The 17,104-nt window shown below is 44.5% G+C and overlaps 1 protein-coding gene across 3 annotated transcripts in view; it reads left to right on the top strand.

The window, feature by feature from the left end:
* Positions 1-17,104, top strand: part of cacna1fb (calcium channel, voltage-dependent, L type, alpha 1F subunit) — a 111,233-nt gene that overhangs the window by 80,845 nt on the left and 13,284 nt on the right. For all 3 annotated transcript variants that reach the window (XM_061735699.1, XM_061735700.1, XM_061735701.1), the window contains 14 exons: positions 2,420-2,522; positions 3,380-3,509; positions 4,411-4,470; positions 4,563-4,669; positions 4,882-4,969; positions 6,374-6,481; positions 7,699-7,751; positions 9,235-9,381; positions 9,466-9,667; positions 10,936-11,094; positions 11,192-11,302; positions 11,389-11,472; positions 12,438-12,566; positions 13,315-13,380. In XM_061735699.1, coding sequence (XP_061591683.1) covers positions 2,420-2,522; positions 3,380-3,509; positions 4,411-4,470; positions 4,563-4,669; positions 4,882-4,969; positions 6,374-6,481; positions 7,699-7,751; positions 9,235-9,381; positions 9,466-9,667; positions 10,936-11,094; positions 11,192-11,302; positions 11,389-11,472; positions 12,438-12,566; positions 13,315-13,380 — 1,547 coding nt within the window. The remainder of the gene's footprint in view (positions 1-2,419; positions 2,523-3,379; positions 3,510-4,410; positions 4,471-4,562; positions 4,670-4,881; positions 4,970-6,373; positions 6,482-7,698; positions 7,752-9,234; positions 9,382-9,465; positions 9,668-10,935; positions 11,095-11,191; positions 11,303-11,388; positions 11,473-12,437; positions 12,567-13,314; positions 13,381-17,104) is intronic.

Genomic DNA, 17,104 nt, shown 5'->3' on the forward strand with positions numbered 1-17,104 from the left:
ATGGAATTTGTACATTTGAAGGGACAGTACAATTCGAAAATACTTTATTGATCCCCAAAGGGGAAATAATAATTGCAGTAGTTTTCGTAACTTAAGTCTCTTCCCAGATTCATCATAGGTATGGATGGTTATGGATGTCTTCAGGAAGGATCTCCTGTAGCAGTTTGAAGGATCTCCTGTAACGCTCTGAAGGATCTCCCATAGAGGTCTGAAGGATCTCCCGTAGAGGTCTGAAGGATCTCCCGTAGAGGTCTGAAGGATTTTCCGTGGGGGTCTGAAGGATCTCCGATAGAGGTCTGAAGGATCTCCCGTAGAGGTCTGAAGGATTTTCCGTGGGGGTCTGAAGGATCTCCGATAGAGGTCTGAAGGATCTCCCGTAGAGGTCTGAAGGATCTCCCATAGCGCTCTGAAGGATCTCCCGTAGAGGTCTGAAGGATTTTCCGTGGGGGTCTGAAAGATCTCCCATAGAGGTCTAAAGGACCTCATGTAGTGGTCTGCTTCCCCAACAGATGACTACAGAATTTACTGCAATTAGAAGTAAAATGACCACTCTACTGATCTACTCCACTCAACATCTCTGTCTGTGACAGAAGCCTTATGGACAGAGAGGGCAGCAGGTCACTCCTGTGTTCATCATTTTTTACCTTTTGCTGTCTTCATTATAGTTATAGTTATAGCTATCTACTCTATACCCTCAAACTTGGATATCTCAGGATCAGTGCATTCTTGTTTTTTTCTAACCTTATCCCATGGCTTGGCTGTACTGAAAACTGTACTGATTGTATTGTACTGAAAACATCTTCAGTACATCACCTGGTCGCAGGGGTGCCCCCAAGGCTCAGTACTTGGACCCCTTCTCTTCGTCTGGACCAGATTATTCATTCACATAGCTTCTATTATCACTGCCATGTAGGTGATACACAACTCTACCATCATTTCCACTAGATGACCCCACAATCTCTGCAAGAATTTCAGCTTTCCTCTCTGACCTGTCTGCATAGATGAAGAATCACCACCTTCAATTTAACCCATCTAAGGGCCAGTCCCAATACACCCCCTAGCCCTACTTTTCAGCCCTACCCCTAAATTTTGCGCGTTCCCGTGAGGGTAGTGGTGTCCCAATTCCTCTTTGCATCTAGGGCTAGTGGGCATAACGAGGGCTAGTGTGTATGAATCTACCCCTTCACAGCTAGGGATTTCAGATGCTGACTTCGCGACCGAGGGCCAGAAAAATTTCCCAGAATGCTTTATGTCATCATTTGCAGACTGAATCAAACAAAAAAACATGGCGGACATTTCTAAATTTTAGTGAATAAAATCAATATTTTGAGTTAGTTTCTGCATAAAAATGCATTTTGATTACATTTCTAGCGAGAAATATATATTTTAGTTTCATAATATTCACTCAGTGAATGTACATAATCACTCGCTTGGTCGTGGTTGCGTTGTATCTTCAGATCTCGCCAGAATAAAGGCTGATTTATGGTTCTGCGTTACACCAACGCAGAGCCTACGGCATAGGTTACGCAGTGATTTAACGCGGAACCATAAATCAGCTCCCGATCCGGCGGCTCTAGATATCCCCTGAAAACATCAGAGGAAATTTCTTAACAGGCGTTATTTGGATAAACTGAGCCCAGGTTGGGGATCTTAACGGTTACTTTTACACCTGAAAAAATATTAAAACTTAATAAATGGCATATTAAAAGTGTTACAGCGGAAATTAAAACTTGCTTTTAGCTCTCGGCTTCCTGATATGGTGTGATGTATGTGCAAACGTAACTACGCAGTCGCTTACGTACCCGAACGTAAACCACGCAGTGACGTAGCAAGTGGTGTCCCAATCCCTAGGGAAGATTACAAGGGCCCTACCCCTGTGACTTCATTTTTAGGGCTAGTTGTAGTGAGTGAGGGCTAGTGGTAGTGAGTGAGGGCTAGTGGTAGAAAGTAGGGGGTGTATTGGGATTGGCCCTAAAACTGAAGTCCTGCCCATCAATCATTCAACCAGATTATTACAATAAATATCACGTCGACTACTGTTACTCCACAAAGGTTACAAAGAACCCGGGTGTCATGTTTGATGACTAGTTATCCTCTTCTGACCACTTTGCCTTAATCTCCTGGTTGTACTGGTCCAGGTCCAGAAGGCAGTGACGCGTGTGGTCTTTAATCAACCCCGACAGGGACATGTCACACCTCTGTTCATTGATCTTCACTGTGGCTGCTCCAATAAGACCTTGCTCCTCTGACACTGGTCTACAAGGTGATCTCTGGATCCACACCTGCTGATATGAAGTCCTGGGCGCTTCACAAGGACCTAGACCAGCTTTGTCCTCTCTTCACACAAAGTTGGGTTTGCTGTTGATGGTGGTAGTTTGATGTGTCATCCAATAATCTCTTTCTCTACTTCTCCTCCTAGATGGAGGAGCCCAACTGAAGATGCCAGATCTTACTCCTCCAAAAGAGAAAATTCTTCCAATACCAGAAGGCAGTGCATTCTTCTGCTTCAGCAAAACAAACCCGTGAGTGTCCCTTTTTGCTTTGAAGACTATTTAACTGAAATGATTGAAATAAGTATAACGAAAAATATGTTTTAAAACTGTATATTGTTCCAGGCTGTAAATAGGTCAATGGAGAAGAGTAGAGGAACAACATGTCTAAACCTTACTGTTAGGTTTAGACATTACTGTTCAGTAAAGGGACCGCAGGTCTGGATCCAGACCCTAGTGGTCAATAAAGGGTCATTAAAGTCCCTTTACTGTAATAACCACCCTACTGGTCAGTAGAGGAAGTGCATGTCTGAATCCAGATCCTAGTGGTCTGTAAATGGACTGCAGATCTGAATCCAGAACCTAGTGGTCAATAGATAAACCGCAGGTCTGGAAAGGAATAACTGGACCACACCATAGCCAAACTGCCATGTCTTAGCCGGACTGATAGGGCCTTTAGCCAAGCCAACTGCGGTGGAGCCGGACCACGACATTTGCACTCCCAGTAGGACCCAGTGGATAAATACGTACGTGTCTAGCAGGCTGATTTGCATCAGCTGTCTATGACAACACCGTAGTCTTCAGGAATTTAAACAGAAACGTTGTGAGTCAGGGTTGTAAGACCTGGGACTTCATTCTTATCATTTGAGACTTTAGTCTCCAACTACACTCATGACAAGTGTGCTCTGAAGCAGTAATTTTGCAGGGTGTTGGGAGGTCACATATCTGATTATTTGTTTTTTTAAAACGTCTCTCTGCATTCTGGCGTACGTTCGCATTTAAGAACCCTGCGAATGGATCAAACCGGACAGAACCTGAACCAGCGGTGGACTCGGTTACTACATGGAGATGTGAAGTTTCTGATTCTGGTTGTCTGTCTCTGTCTTCAGAATCCGAGTTGGATGTCACATTCTGATTCATCATCACATCTTCACCAACCTCATCCTCGTCTTCATCATCCTCAGCAGCTGTTCATTGGCCGCCGAGGATCCAATCAGAGCACACTCGTTCAGAAACAACGTGAGTTTCCAAACTAGATTGGACCCAATGCCGGTAAGGTGAAAACGGGTCATCTTCATTAACAGCAGTGCAGCAAGGTCACTGATGATGTCTTTAAACACCTCTGGTTTGTGCTGGGGGCTGGGCTTCAGAAGAAGTGGGTCAGCAATTAACCGGGTTAAACAGGGAAACCGAGGAAGACAGAAATCAGCAGAGTCCTGTCTGATCCTGAAAACTAGACACACTTACGCACGCACACTCACACGCACAAACACACACACACACAGAGCAGCTGCTGTCTTCATACAAGACGTAGCAATTAACACCAGCTGAGGGAAGAAATGGCTTCCAACATATAATTAGTGCATGTATGTGTGTGTGTGTGTGTGTGTGTGTGTGTGTGTGTGTGTGTGTGTGTGTGTGTGTGTGTGTGTGTGTGTGTGTGTGTGTGTGTGTGTGTGTGTGTGTGTGTGTGTGTGTGTGCATGTGCATGTGTGTGTGTATGTTGGGCTTGTTAAAAAAATACTCATTAGTTGTTATTCTTGACAAAAAGACCATCCATTAAATTAGACTTTAATCTGGGAGTACCCTGTCTAAAACTGAACTGTAAATCGGGATGAATGTGTCTGATGATGGGATGTTGGCATTCCTGAAGGAAAAAGCTGGCAGCCACTTATTTGAGAAACATTAAAGTGTTTTCCAGTTTCTGTGTTCCAGTGATCCAGTGATCCAGTGATGTGTTAACTGTGTGTGTGTGTGTGTGTGTGTGTGTGTGTGTGTGTGTGTGTGTGTGTGTGTGTGTGTGTGTGTGTGTGTGTGTGTGTGTGTGTGTGTGTGTGTGTGTGTGTGTGTGTGTGTTGCACTGATGTGTGTGTTCCAGTGAAGTGTGTTCCACTAATGTGTGTTAACTGTGTGTTTTCAGGTTCTTGGGTACGCGGACTACGCTTTCACCTCCATCTTCACTGTGGAGATTCTACTGAAGGTAATTGTTGTTGAAGTGATACAGGTTTGTCAGCTGTCCTCACAATGTTGACCTTGTCTGTCTGTCTGTCTGTCCGTCTGTCTGTCTGTCAGATGATGGTCCACGGAGCGTTCCTCCATCAAGGCTCGTTCTGCAGGAACTGGTTCAACCTGCTGGACCTGCTAGTTGTCAGCGTCTCATTGGTCTCTTTCTTCCTCCAGTCAGTATACATGCGTCAGAAAACCTGTGATGAAAGCATGTAGTGGATCATGGTGACCTTCTTGATCTCTTTCCTCACAGCTGATTCATGTGGAGCCAAGCAGCATAATTATGCATGTTCTGTAAAGTGTGGACAACATTCAGCTCTGAGCCTGGCAGGAGTCATGTGATCAGCAGTCATGTGACTCCAGTGTTGTGTTTGTGTTCCTGCAGCTCCAGCGCCATCTCTGTGGTGAAGATCCTCCGAGTCCTCCGTGTGCTCCGACCTCTGAGAGCCATCAACCGAGCCAAAGGACTCAAGGTAACCACACATGGGCTGATTCCATTTAGCTGCCAGCCATTTATTTTCCTTCCTGGAGGGAGGCAACATGGGAGTTTGTTCACCAGTCCAGTGACTTATTAATGATGAGTTGGTCACGTTGGTCCAGCAATCTTCAGCTCTCTCTGGAGTGGCTCTCACTGTCCTGTTGGCTTCATTGAACCACGTCTTTTTTTTTTTTTTTCCTTGTCTGCACATATATTAATGATTGATACCATGCAGGTAAAAACCAAAGGCATATATATGTGCATTACTGCTATATTTAGTATATATACATATATATACGCATACATATGCATACACATACATAAATATATGTTTTTTTTGGGGGGTGACATCCACTGCCAATCCAGGAAGCAGGAACACACGGAGACACACGTCAAGCACTGGAAATCTGCAACAAAAACCACAAACAAAACACAAAACCGACAAAACCGACACGGAGCCAACCAAAGCACGAGCACCAGCAATCGACCCAAATCACAGTCTGAGCTAAGCTACCGCTAACTAACCCCAAAAACTACAGAGCAAGCATGCAGGTGAACAAGCCAGTGTGTACGTCTATGTGTGTGTGTATGTATATGATCGTGCGTGTGTGCGTGTGTGTTGATGGGACACACCTGTGACCCATCAACCTGAGTGGCTGCTGCTCCTCCACCCTGCCACACACCCCCATCGCCAAATGCATCCGGCCGAGCCTACTCCGCTCCATTCACCTATCCAATATCTATAATAATAATAATAATAATAATAATAATAATAATAATAATAATAATAATAGTAATAGTAATAATATAATAATAATAAAATTAATAACCATCTTTGTATTGAACCACATCTTCAACTCGCTGCAGAGCCTATTGTAGCCAAGTGTGAAGTGGCAGAGATGTGAATCAGCACCTCCAACTCTGAGACCCCTGTCCTCAGTCAGAACAGGGTAGGATGTCCTCTCTAGGTCAGGACTGAGGTTCTGTTTCCAGTGGAAGGGCTCAAATAGGTCACGGTCTGTTTCACGAGTGAGTGAAGAATGGAGCAGGAGATCTGCAGGTGCACCAACATCTGCAGTAATGTGGACTCTATTTTGAAGACAGAGCTGAGCCTCTGTTTACTGGTGGATCTACGTTCCTGCCCTCACCTATGGAACTGTGGGTAGTGACTGAGAGAACCAGATGAAAGATGCAAGCAACTAAGATTAGTTTCCTCTGCAGGGTGCAGAGACAGAAGGAGAAGTTCAATTATCCAGGAGAGACTCCAGAGGAACCATTTGAGGTGGTTCATCTAGTTAGCTAGTCGGGGCCCTCTTCATGGGTCCATTGAGGGTCAGTTCATGGATGTCCAGACTGTTGAAGAACCTACAGACTGACTATTGTTGCATTTGTGTTGCAGCATGTGGTCCAGTGTGTGTTTGTGGCCATCAAGACCATCGGGAACATCATGATCGTCACCACGCTGCTGCAGTTCATGTTTGCCTGCATCGGAGTCCAGCTCTTTAAGGTGACTCAGTCTACGGTGTCTCTGCTGGATTAGCTGGGACTGATTGGTGGTGGATAATCGACAATCCTTGAGATGGAGTAAAAAAGCTCAGCTTTAATCTTATGAAGATTTCCAACATCAAGCAGCAAAGTGAAAACATCTTTAAAAAAAATGCAGCATGTTGCAGGAAGGCGTCAGTCGTGACCGTAGCATGTTACTGTACACTGTAAATACAATGGACGATGCATTAAGTCACATGACCCAGTGGTTTCTGAAGAGTGTTTTTGAAGCCTTATTGTCTTTGTGGGGTGCAGCCATGATGCTTGGGAAGCCGACGGGAACAAAGTCACCACATGTCAATAAAAGTTAGCTGTAGTCCCCAGCTCCTTCAGCCAAACCCCACCGACATATCTGTTCTATTGTAAACACATTACAATAGAAAAGAGACAGTCACGTTTAACCAATGCTGGTTGCTTCACTAAGCACGTGAAATCAAACGATTTAGAGGGATTTTTTTTTAAACAGACTCTAAATACGTTTAGTTCTGCTCTAAAGTTGGATTTTTTTTTTTATTAAAGTTAAAACTCCATAGATTGTAACGATGTAAAGATAACCACTCTGAGAAACTGAAACAAATCCAACAAATTTTTGCTCAGTCATACGCTTCGGTTGGTGATAGTAGAGAACAAAAGCAGGGCTTGAACAATATGCAGTCTTTACCTTATTCTGATTGGACAATTCCTGAGGTGAAGTGGGTTTGTGAACTATTGGCTGGGAAGATTCCACAGAGGTGTCAGTGATCCAGATCCATCATCATTCCTGTGATACGTCCTTGTACAAACACCCACAGTTCAGCAATTGTTCCACGTGGGGGGGCCAGAACATCCCGAATAGTTCTGATACGAACAATTTCCTCTTCATTTACTCTGCTCTTAATTCTATACTTCTGTAATCTCACATATATTTAGATAACAGATTTAATCAAACACACTTTGTAGTTTCTGAGATTAAAACAACATAATTTATTTAAAAAAAGTTAAACCATGCGTGTCATTAGTAATAAGTTCATCCAAAGCTGTTTCCTTTTTTGTGAGCTGCTGAATGTTCCGTGTGAAAGGCAGATCAGGTTGCAGCACTGCGTTGTCATTTCTCCTGGACGGTCCTCTCATTGATCCTGTATTGATCTGATCTGCCTCTCTGTGGCTGGAGGTTTCACACTCTCACTCTGTGTGTTTCAGGGAAAGTTTTACCGCTGCACAGACGAGGCCAAACACAATCCTGAGCAGTGCAAGTACGTTTGAAACCTTCTTTCTGTTTGAATTCAGCAGCAGGTGGACACACTCATTCCTGACTGTGCTGAGACACCAGCCTGACTACGACCAGGTCCTAATCAAAATGGTCCCTGGTACTGAAAAACTACTTCATGCGTTTGTATCTTCTAGACTGGATTACTGTAATGTGTTGTTAGCAGGATGTCCAAGTAATTTGCTGAATAGGCTCCAGCTGATTCAGAATGCAGCAGCACGAGTACTGACAGGAATCAGCAGGAGAGACCACGTCTCTCCAGTGTTAGCGTCGCTCCATTGGTTACCCGTAAAATTCAGAATCCAATTTAAAATTTTATTACTTGCATATAAAGCCCAAAATGGCTTAGCTCCGCAGTATTTACAAGATTTGATAGTGCCTTATGTTCCTGGCAGAGCTCTCCGCTCCCAGGGTGCAGGTTTACTCGTAGTTCCTAGAGTATCTAAATGTAGATTTGGAGGGCGGGCGTTCTGCTATCAGGCACCACTACTATGGAACCAACTTCCAATCTGGGTTAAGGAGGCTGACACCACCTCCACCTTTAAAACTAAACTTAAAACTTTTCTGTTTAGTAGAATTGCTCGGGGGTTTATGTTTATGTTTATGTTCATGTTCTGGATCTCTGAAAAGCGTCTAGAGACTAAATCTGTTGTATTAGACGCTATATAAATAAAGTTGAATTGAATTGAATTGAATTGAGCAGATTCCCTAAGATAGGATCCTAGTCCTAAAGATGACACCAGTTCCCGACAGTCCATTTATAATCATATGACAGCTTTAAGGTAAAACAGAGCCAGGATCTTTAAAGAACATTGCAGAGTTGAATTTATTAAGGTCTAAATTAGATGGTGAGTAGTGCAAACTTATGTTAACAACATGAATCGAAGCAGTTTTGAGATTGAACATAATATGTGTGCAGCAAAATGGTAAACAATGACACAGGGGGGCGGAGCTATGTCAGAATAAGTAGTTGCTTTAACCCTCTTTAAGACTCCAAAATATCATTCCACTTCAGTGGTGGTGTGAATAGGGTCCCTCCATAAAAACCAAGGTGATTTTAATTAATTTTAAAGCGGATATAATGCAGTGTTTGAGGAGGAATCTGTCCAGTTGCTGCTCTCTTGCTATGAATCTGTACTGTAATTGACCAACGTTAAACGCTCTTTATTTTGCATTTATAAATCATAAATATTCTAAACAATTTAACGTTTCAAACGTTTATGCCATTCTGCCTAAGAATTTTAATGGAAGAATACACAAAGTGAAAAGGAACAGTCCAAGTACAGAACCCTGTGGAACACCAAGGCAGACAAAATAGAATCTATCAGCAAAATATGACTTATATCAGACTAAAATATGCCAACCTATCATGGATCTATCAGTCCTGATAAAATGTTCAGTTGTCTCAAATGAAAATCTTCAAGTGGGCGTGCATGTGCGTGTGCACATGCCTGTGTGTGTGTGTTTAGAGGGACCTTTGTCGTGTATAAAGATGGAGATGTGACCCATCCGATGATCAGAGAACGGATCTGGTTGAACGGCGAGTTTAACTTTGATAACGTGCTGATGGGGATGATGGCGCTCTTCACCGTGTCCACCTTCGAGGGCTGGCCTGCGTGAGTATTCCAAAGAAAAGCTGTCCACATTCTTTGTAAAGTTCTCCTGCTTCAAACTCCAGAGTTTGACCCTCTGATCTCCAGGCTGCTGTACAAAGCCATTGACGCCAACGGGGAGAACTCCGGTCCCATCTACAATTACCGAGTGGAGATCTCCATCTTCTTCATCGTCTACATCATCATCATTGCCTTCTTCATGATGAACATCTTTGTGGGTTTTGTCATCATTACCTTCAGAGAGCAGGGGGAGCAGGAGTACAAAAACTGTGAGCTGGACAAGAACCAGGTAAACTCCCCTGTCACCTGGGTCAATCATCTGCATTTACCTTTAGTTTCCTGTCAGTCAGCCAGGAGTCACAAAACCATGACTCCACCCAGACTCCACCCAATGTCTGTTACCTGTTAGCTGGCTGGGACACTTACACCTGACCTGTACCAGTGATGCATGGGTAGGTTTAGAAACGACCCGCGATTGCCCAATGTTTCCAGCCAACCCAAACACAACTGCCGCAAATGTTAATAAACACAAAATAAAACCGAGTTGTTTTTTTTTTTCTTTCAAAACTAAAATAGATAAAGGTAAGCTCTTGATTAATCATTGCCTTAAGGTTATATGAACAACAAATGTGTTGAGATGTTAACGTGCCGTTACTCGTACCGTCTGACATTTTACCACATAAACAAGACATCACATATTGTGTCAGCTTATAGCTGCATGATAAAGCTGGCGTTGACAGCATTATCAACCTTCAGCTGAGGCAACTTGTGTTGTAATAGACGCTTTATAAATAAAATGTATGGATACATCTGAAACATAGTGTTGCTGTTACTGGCATTTGATGTTAGAAGAAAAGAAAAGGGATCTTATCCTGGTCAATTTTTTTCACCTAAACCTTCAAACTTTGATGATCCATCAGACCAACAAATATGATCGTGATTTACTATTTCCTCACATTGTCCCAGACTTCAGTTCCTGTCGTGACGTCATGACAGGAGCGATGTGTGAAACCACGCCCACAACTAACTCCGCCGGCCGGAGCTTCCGCCATTTTTTCGTAGCGGTGTATCGCGTCATTCAGGCAGCCAATCAGCACAGTGCCTCATTATCATAGCCCCCCCCACTCAGAATCCCGCATAAAGAATGAGGTTAGAGAATGGGATGATAAAGACATAACTAAGAGGCTGAATTTCTAATTTGTTTAGCAAAAACAATCATAAGCTTGTTTTTAAGACATCCAAGGCCTGTTTAAAATAGGTATTAGATGCCATAATAGGTCCCCTTTAAATTCTTCATCATTCCTCAAATCTCAGTGTCTGTTTTATCTGCGGGAAGTGATGAGGGTGGAGCCTAGACTTTAAACTTTAGGTGATCAAAGCATGAGTTGAATTACTGAAATGATAAATACTTGTATTGTTTATCAGGTTAATCTCATAATATTTATGACTAAGAGGTACTACTACTACTGTACTACTACTGTACTACTAATTTAGTAATACTGTACTACTAATGTACTACTACTGTAATACTAATGTACTGCTACTGTATACACCCAGAGGCAGTGTGTGGAGTATGCTCTGAAGGCTCAGCCTCTGAAACTTTACATCCCAAAGAACCCCGTCCAGTATAAGTTCTGGTCCATTATCAACTCGACAGGGTTTGAGTACGTCATGTTCGTCTTGATCCTGCTCAACACTGTCACGCTCGCTATTCAGGTTGGTTACAGTTCAGGTCCACCTGCAATCGCAACACAGATTTACAGGTTTCTGTTGGAACCACTCAAACCAGAGCTCCTGCTATTCTGTCCTGCAGCATTACAAACAGTCCGAAACCTTCAGCTACGTCATGGACATCCTCAACATGGTCTTCACTGGACTCTTCACTGTGGAGATGCTTCTGAAGCTGCTTGCTCTCAGAGCCAGAGTGAGGGACCAAACGCTCACACATCAAATATCCTGTGGTTGCTGTAAGAAGTGTTCTCAGGTTTTCATGCTTCTCTCTACTTCCAGCACTACTTTATTGACCCCTGGAACTCCTTTGATGCTTTGATCGTGGTTGGCAGCGTGGTTGACATCGTCGTCACTGAGTTCAGCGTGAGTACTGACACACGTCGTCATGTTTGAGGTTTTATTCGTCTCCAGCTCTGTCAGCTCTCTCCTCACCAGATTATTTTCTCCTGCTGAACATGCCAGACTGAAACTGGATGAAAGCATCAGTAAGTGTTCAGAAACTTGGACTGAGGGTTCATCTGAGGTCTCATCTGAGGGTTTGCCAGGTTTAGGATTATACTCGAGTTCTGCATGTTTCCAGTGGATGCCAAAGACTTTGAAAATCAAAGAACATGATTGTTAAAGTGCTGCCTGCTTTGTCCACGTGGAAGCAGATGAAGCGATACGTCTGCAGTTTACTGGACCATGTGGTTACCTCAACCGTGTGGTTTACTGCAGTGGTTCTCAACCTTCTTGAGTTGCGACCCCCAATTTCACATGTATTGCTGTCCCTGACAAAGAAGAAGATGATCTGGACTTCAAAGGAGATGAATGAAAACGTCTTTGGTTCTGGATGAATTGTTGTGACTGAAACTACTTCTGCTGGGTGGTCAACTGAAAACGAAGGCAGCAGATGGTCATCCTCCGTCCACGTGAGCGACTACTTCACATCCGGCGATACCAGAGATGTTCGTGTGAAAAAGACGTTTCCTTGCACAAGTACGCACTAACCATGTGTCTGAAAACCACTTGATAAAAGGTTTCAGGACACCGAGGTCTTGCACAGATGTCACGGGATGAAAACATGCCTGCTGACGTCAGCAGAGAACAAAGCCATCATTTATCTTCTCCAGAGGTCACTGTGTGCTCAGGTTGTGTAGTTGAGGCCTGATGCAGGTGCTACAATGTAGACAATAACAGCTGAGCTCTCCAAGAGTAAATGAAGACATCAAAGAGTATCTTTTTTTAACCTGTGTCAGCTAGGACCGCTTAGCTCCCATCACCTTTGACAAAATTCAGTTTGTCTGATGATGTATTTGTTTTCTGTTCCTCCCACCTTCTATTCTCAGAGCGGAGATGACAGCTCCCGGGTGTCAATCACTTTCTTCCGCCTGTTTCGAGTGATGCGATTGGTCAAGCTCCTTAGTAAAGGGGAGGGGATTCGCACGCTGCTGTGGACTTTCATCAAATCACTGCAGGTCAGAGGGGTGGAGTTTGTCAGGGTGATTGGGTGGTTTGTCTTAATACGTGTTCTCCTGTGTACTTGTGTACTTGTGTACCCATGTGTTGTTGTGGGTCTCACTGAAGTTCTGTTCCAGTGCTCAAGAGCCCATCTGACTGAGAACGGTATAAATACCTAGATGTGTTCTGTCCGCCAATTTTATCAAGGATGTTTTCCAGCTTGTGTCTACTTGAGACGGCAAAGTATTCCAGAATGCATTTCACACCAACAAAGGAGAGTAATGGAAGATGCTAGAAGAGAAGATATAAAGTTATCACTTTATTTATATTTGACAGGATTTAGTTATAACTTTATTTATAACTAGCAGGCGTACAAAAGTTTGAAAGCCATTAAAACACCAGGTACAACGTGGTAGTTATAAAGACTTGAGCAAAATATGGCCCAGTCTCAGTTTTCATGTTTATGGGCGTTTTAATAACCAGTTAAACTGTACACATTATGTGCACAGTGAAATAGGTGTTAACCTGTTAGCTGAGCTGCAATGTCATCAAGAACACGAATACGCTGCTGTTCTTCCCCAGCACGCTAGTGAGAACCAGCCATGAGTGTTGCTGCCCTCATGTGGCCAGATATGGTACTGCTACAGGAATAGCAGTGCGAACAGGTTGCTGTTATGAAGCTGGGCCTCTGGAGAACCACAACATGTCTCTGCTGGCTTGCTCTAGGGCTCAGGGCCAGAAACTCACCTCATCCTCTCTCTGCAGGCGCTGCCGTATGTCGCTCTGCTCATCGCCTTGATCTTCTTCATCTACGCCGTTGTCGGCATGCAGGTGAGTTTTTGCACAGGTGATCCTGCAGGGTGGCTTCTGGCTCATTCTTCTTCTTTGGTTCCCCAATCCATTATTCTGCTGGATTGGGTAACCTATTGTGTCACCTATTGCGTTACTTCCTGTTTGCAGTCTGTTGCCCCTTGACTACAAGTCAGCTAGCCAGCCTAAATTAGAGGCGGACCAACCTAGAGTAGCTGCTGTTTGCCACTCCCCTGCAGCTCTCGAGCAGCCGGATAGTCAGGGCAGTTGAGTGACGGTTCGGAGGAAGCATAGTCCTAAAAGGCACACGGAACACCACCACTCGCTTCACGTCTCTAACTGTTTTTCCCCACTCAGCGACACACCGGCTGAGATACCGACCTTGGTAATTGGCAACTCTATTGTGAGGCATGTGAGGCCGACTCGAGTGACCATAGTTAGGTGCATCCCAGGGGCCAGAGCGGGCGACATCGAAACAAATTTGAAGCTGCTGGCAAAGAGTAATCGTAAATCATACATGTTGGCACTAATGACACCCATCTACGCCAGGCGGAAATCACTAAAATCAAGATCCTGTCAGTGTGCAACTATGCCAAAACCATGTCGGACTCCGTAGGTTTCTCTGGTCCACTTCCCAATCTGACCAGTGATGATATGTTTAGCCACATGTCATCGCTCCGCCGCTGGTTGTCTCGTGGTGTTCAGAAAACAACGTAGCATTTATTGACGATTGGAAGATGTTTTGAGAAAAGCCCGGTCTGATTACAAGAGATGGCCTTCATCCCACCCGAGATGGGAGAAATTTGGCCAATATCATTAGACACTTCCCCTGACAATCCAGGGTCCAGGCCAGGATGCAGAGCTGCAGTCTCACACGCTTCTCTGCTACTTCTCGAGGACTATCGCCTGCCAAATTACTATAGGAATAAGTTATGTAATTGGCGATTCTAACAAGGTGCCTAGCAAAATTGAATTGGTGTCAATTCCCCGCCCTCCAAAAGTTTACCAGGTGCGGCGTAATAATTAAAACAAATGAGCATGGGGGCACGGTGGCGCAGCTGGTAGTGCAGCCATCTCACTCGCAAGAGTGGGTTCAATTCCCGCTAGTTTCCCCATGACTTCAATGCCCACACCCTGAGTGGGGTTGGCGAAAGAGCCTTTCTGTGTGGAGTTTGCATGTTCTCCCCGTGTTCCTTTGGGTAGCTAATGTGAGCTACCCTCACAAAAACATGCACACAGTCCTGGGCTATACACTGCCCCCTCTGGCCAGCCGGGGCACCACATGGGGTGGTGGGGTGGATCTGGCCGGAATAACGTGATCCTTCCACGTCCTGCCAGAGAAGCCCCACCCTGTCTGGTGAAAAGAAGCGGCCTGCTCACTCCTCAGGTTAAGGAGGAGACCTGAGCTCAGTGCAGGGCCCTCCCAGGGTTGTTAGAGGGGAGCAATGCCCAGGACTGTCACTTAGGTAGAGCACCGGGTGATGAAAATGGGGAAAAAAAATCGGTGATAAAAAATATTTAAAAAAAAAAACAAATGCGCATTTGTCACCAATCCCCGGTACTTGGTGTTGTTTTCAACCAGGATTTGTCGTTTAAGTCGTATATTAATCAGGTTTGTAAAATAGCGTTTTTCCATCTCTGTAATATTGCAAAGATTAGGAACATCCTCTTGCAAAGTGATGCGGAATAGCCAATTCATGCGTTTGTATCTTCTAGACTAGATTACTGTAAGGTGTTATTAGCAGGATGTCCAAGTAATTTGATGAATAGGCTCCAGCTGATCCAAAACGCAGCAGCGCGAGTGCTGACAGGAATCAGCAAGAGAAACCATGTCTCTCCTGTGTTAGCTTTGCTCCATTGGCTCCCCATAAAACTCAGAATCCAATTCAAAATTGTATTACTTGCATATAAAGCCCAAAACCACTTAGTTCCACGATATTTGCAAGACCTGATAGTACCTTATGTTTTATAACAGAGCTCTCCTTTCTCAGAGTGCAGGTTTACTCGTAGTTCCTAGAGTATCCAAATGTAGATTTGGAGGACGAGCGTTCTGCTATCAGGCACCATTACTATGGAACCAACTTCCAGTTTGGGTTAAGGAGGCTGACACCACCTCCATCATTAAAACCAATCTTAAAACGTTTCTGTTTAGTAAAGCCTATAGTTAGTGTAGGGCAGCACGGTGGCTTAGTGGTTAGCACTGTTGCCTCACAGCAAGAAGGTCCCCGGTTCGACTCCCAGGCCCTCCAGGTACTCCGGTTTCCTCCCACAGTCCAAAAACATGCATGCTAGGTTAATTGATGATTGTAAACTGGTGTGAGTCATAGGTGTGAGTGTGAGTGTGTCTGGTTGTCTGTTTATATGTGGCCCTGCGATGGACTGGCGACCTGTCCAGGGTGTAACCCCGGCCTCTCGCCTGAAAATAGCTGGGCCAGCAGACCCCCGTGACCCTGCAAAGGATAAAGCGGGTATAGATAATGGATGGATGGATATAGTTAGTGTAAACTCTATTGTGTTAGGGCGAGTAGTCATAGCTGCAGAATAGACTGCAGACTGCAAGACTAGGGCAGGGGGGCACTAACATGATCCAGTGAGCGGTGCCCGTCACCCCTCCTTCTCTCATCTTCTTCTCTTCCTCTCTCATTTATCAATTAGAATAGTATCTCATAACCTTCATTGTTCTTGTAGTTTGTTGTGCTGGTCTGCCCCCTCTTTTTCTCTTTTGTGCATGTTTGTAGGCCATCAGGAGATGCACGCTGCCGTGCAGTCTCACACTCCCACTGATTGTGACCACCTCCGTGTCTGCATCTGCTTGTATAGTCGTCCCTGTGGTGCACTAACTGGCCATTGTGTCTGTGTCCCTCCTTTCTCTGTTCTTCATTCTTTCTGTCTGTTTTCTCTTTTCCTGCTCTGCCCAGCTGGCCTCCGGCAGGAGGGTCCCTCCTTATGATCCAGGTCCTGCTCAATGTTTCTTCCCCTCTAAAGGGGAGTTTTTCCTTGCCATTGTTTGTTATGTTTATGTAATAATTGCTTGGGGGTCATGTTCTGGGTCTCTGGAAAGCACCTAGAGATAACTTCTGTTGTAATAAATGCTATATAAATAAAATTGAATTGAAATGAATTGAATTGAATTAAATTGGTTATGACCTGATCCAGAACCAGAACCTAGCCAAAGATACTCTGACCCAAACATGACAGGAATACAAGATGTGGATTTTACCCACACGACTCACCTGATACACCCTCTCTCTGACTTTAATCCCCTTTTTTATTATTTGTAAATTTGATTTATTTAAGTATTTGTATTTGTTTTACAACACAAGTTGTCTCCAGGTGGTCTCCAGAGACCAGAACATAACCCCCGATCAATTATTATATTAACAACAGCAGTTAAAAACTCCCCTTTAAGAGGGAAGAAACCTAGAACAGGACATGAATCATAAGGGGGCACCATCCTGCTGGGTATACCAGCCGGGTAGAGCAGGAAAAGACTGATACCTGGTTAGTTGGTGGACTACAGAGACCACTATATAAACAGGTGTAGACAGCAGACACTGAAGTGGTCAGAGGGGGGGACTGCAGGTCAGGAGGTCAGAAAATGTCCAACATCTAAGACAGGGGCAAGTTCACACTGGGACCGCGATGCACCTGGCTGCGATGCTCCTGGCTGCGATGCTGCTGGCTGCAATGTGGCTAGCAGCCACCGTTGCCTCCTGCTCAGCAGTGTTGTGCTAGATGCTGTTTC

The sequence above is a fragment of the Cololabis saira genome, chromosome 12 (genome assembly GCF_033807715.1).
Source record: "Cololabis saira isolate AMF1-May2022 chromosome 12, fColSai1.1, whole genome shotgun sequence".
Lineage (NCBI taxonomy): Eukaryota > Metazoa > Chordata > Actinopteri > Beloniformes > Belonidae > Cololabis > Cololabis saira.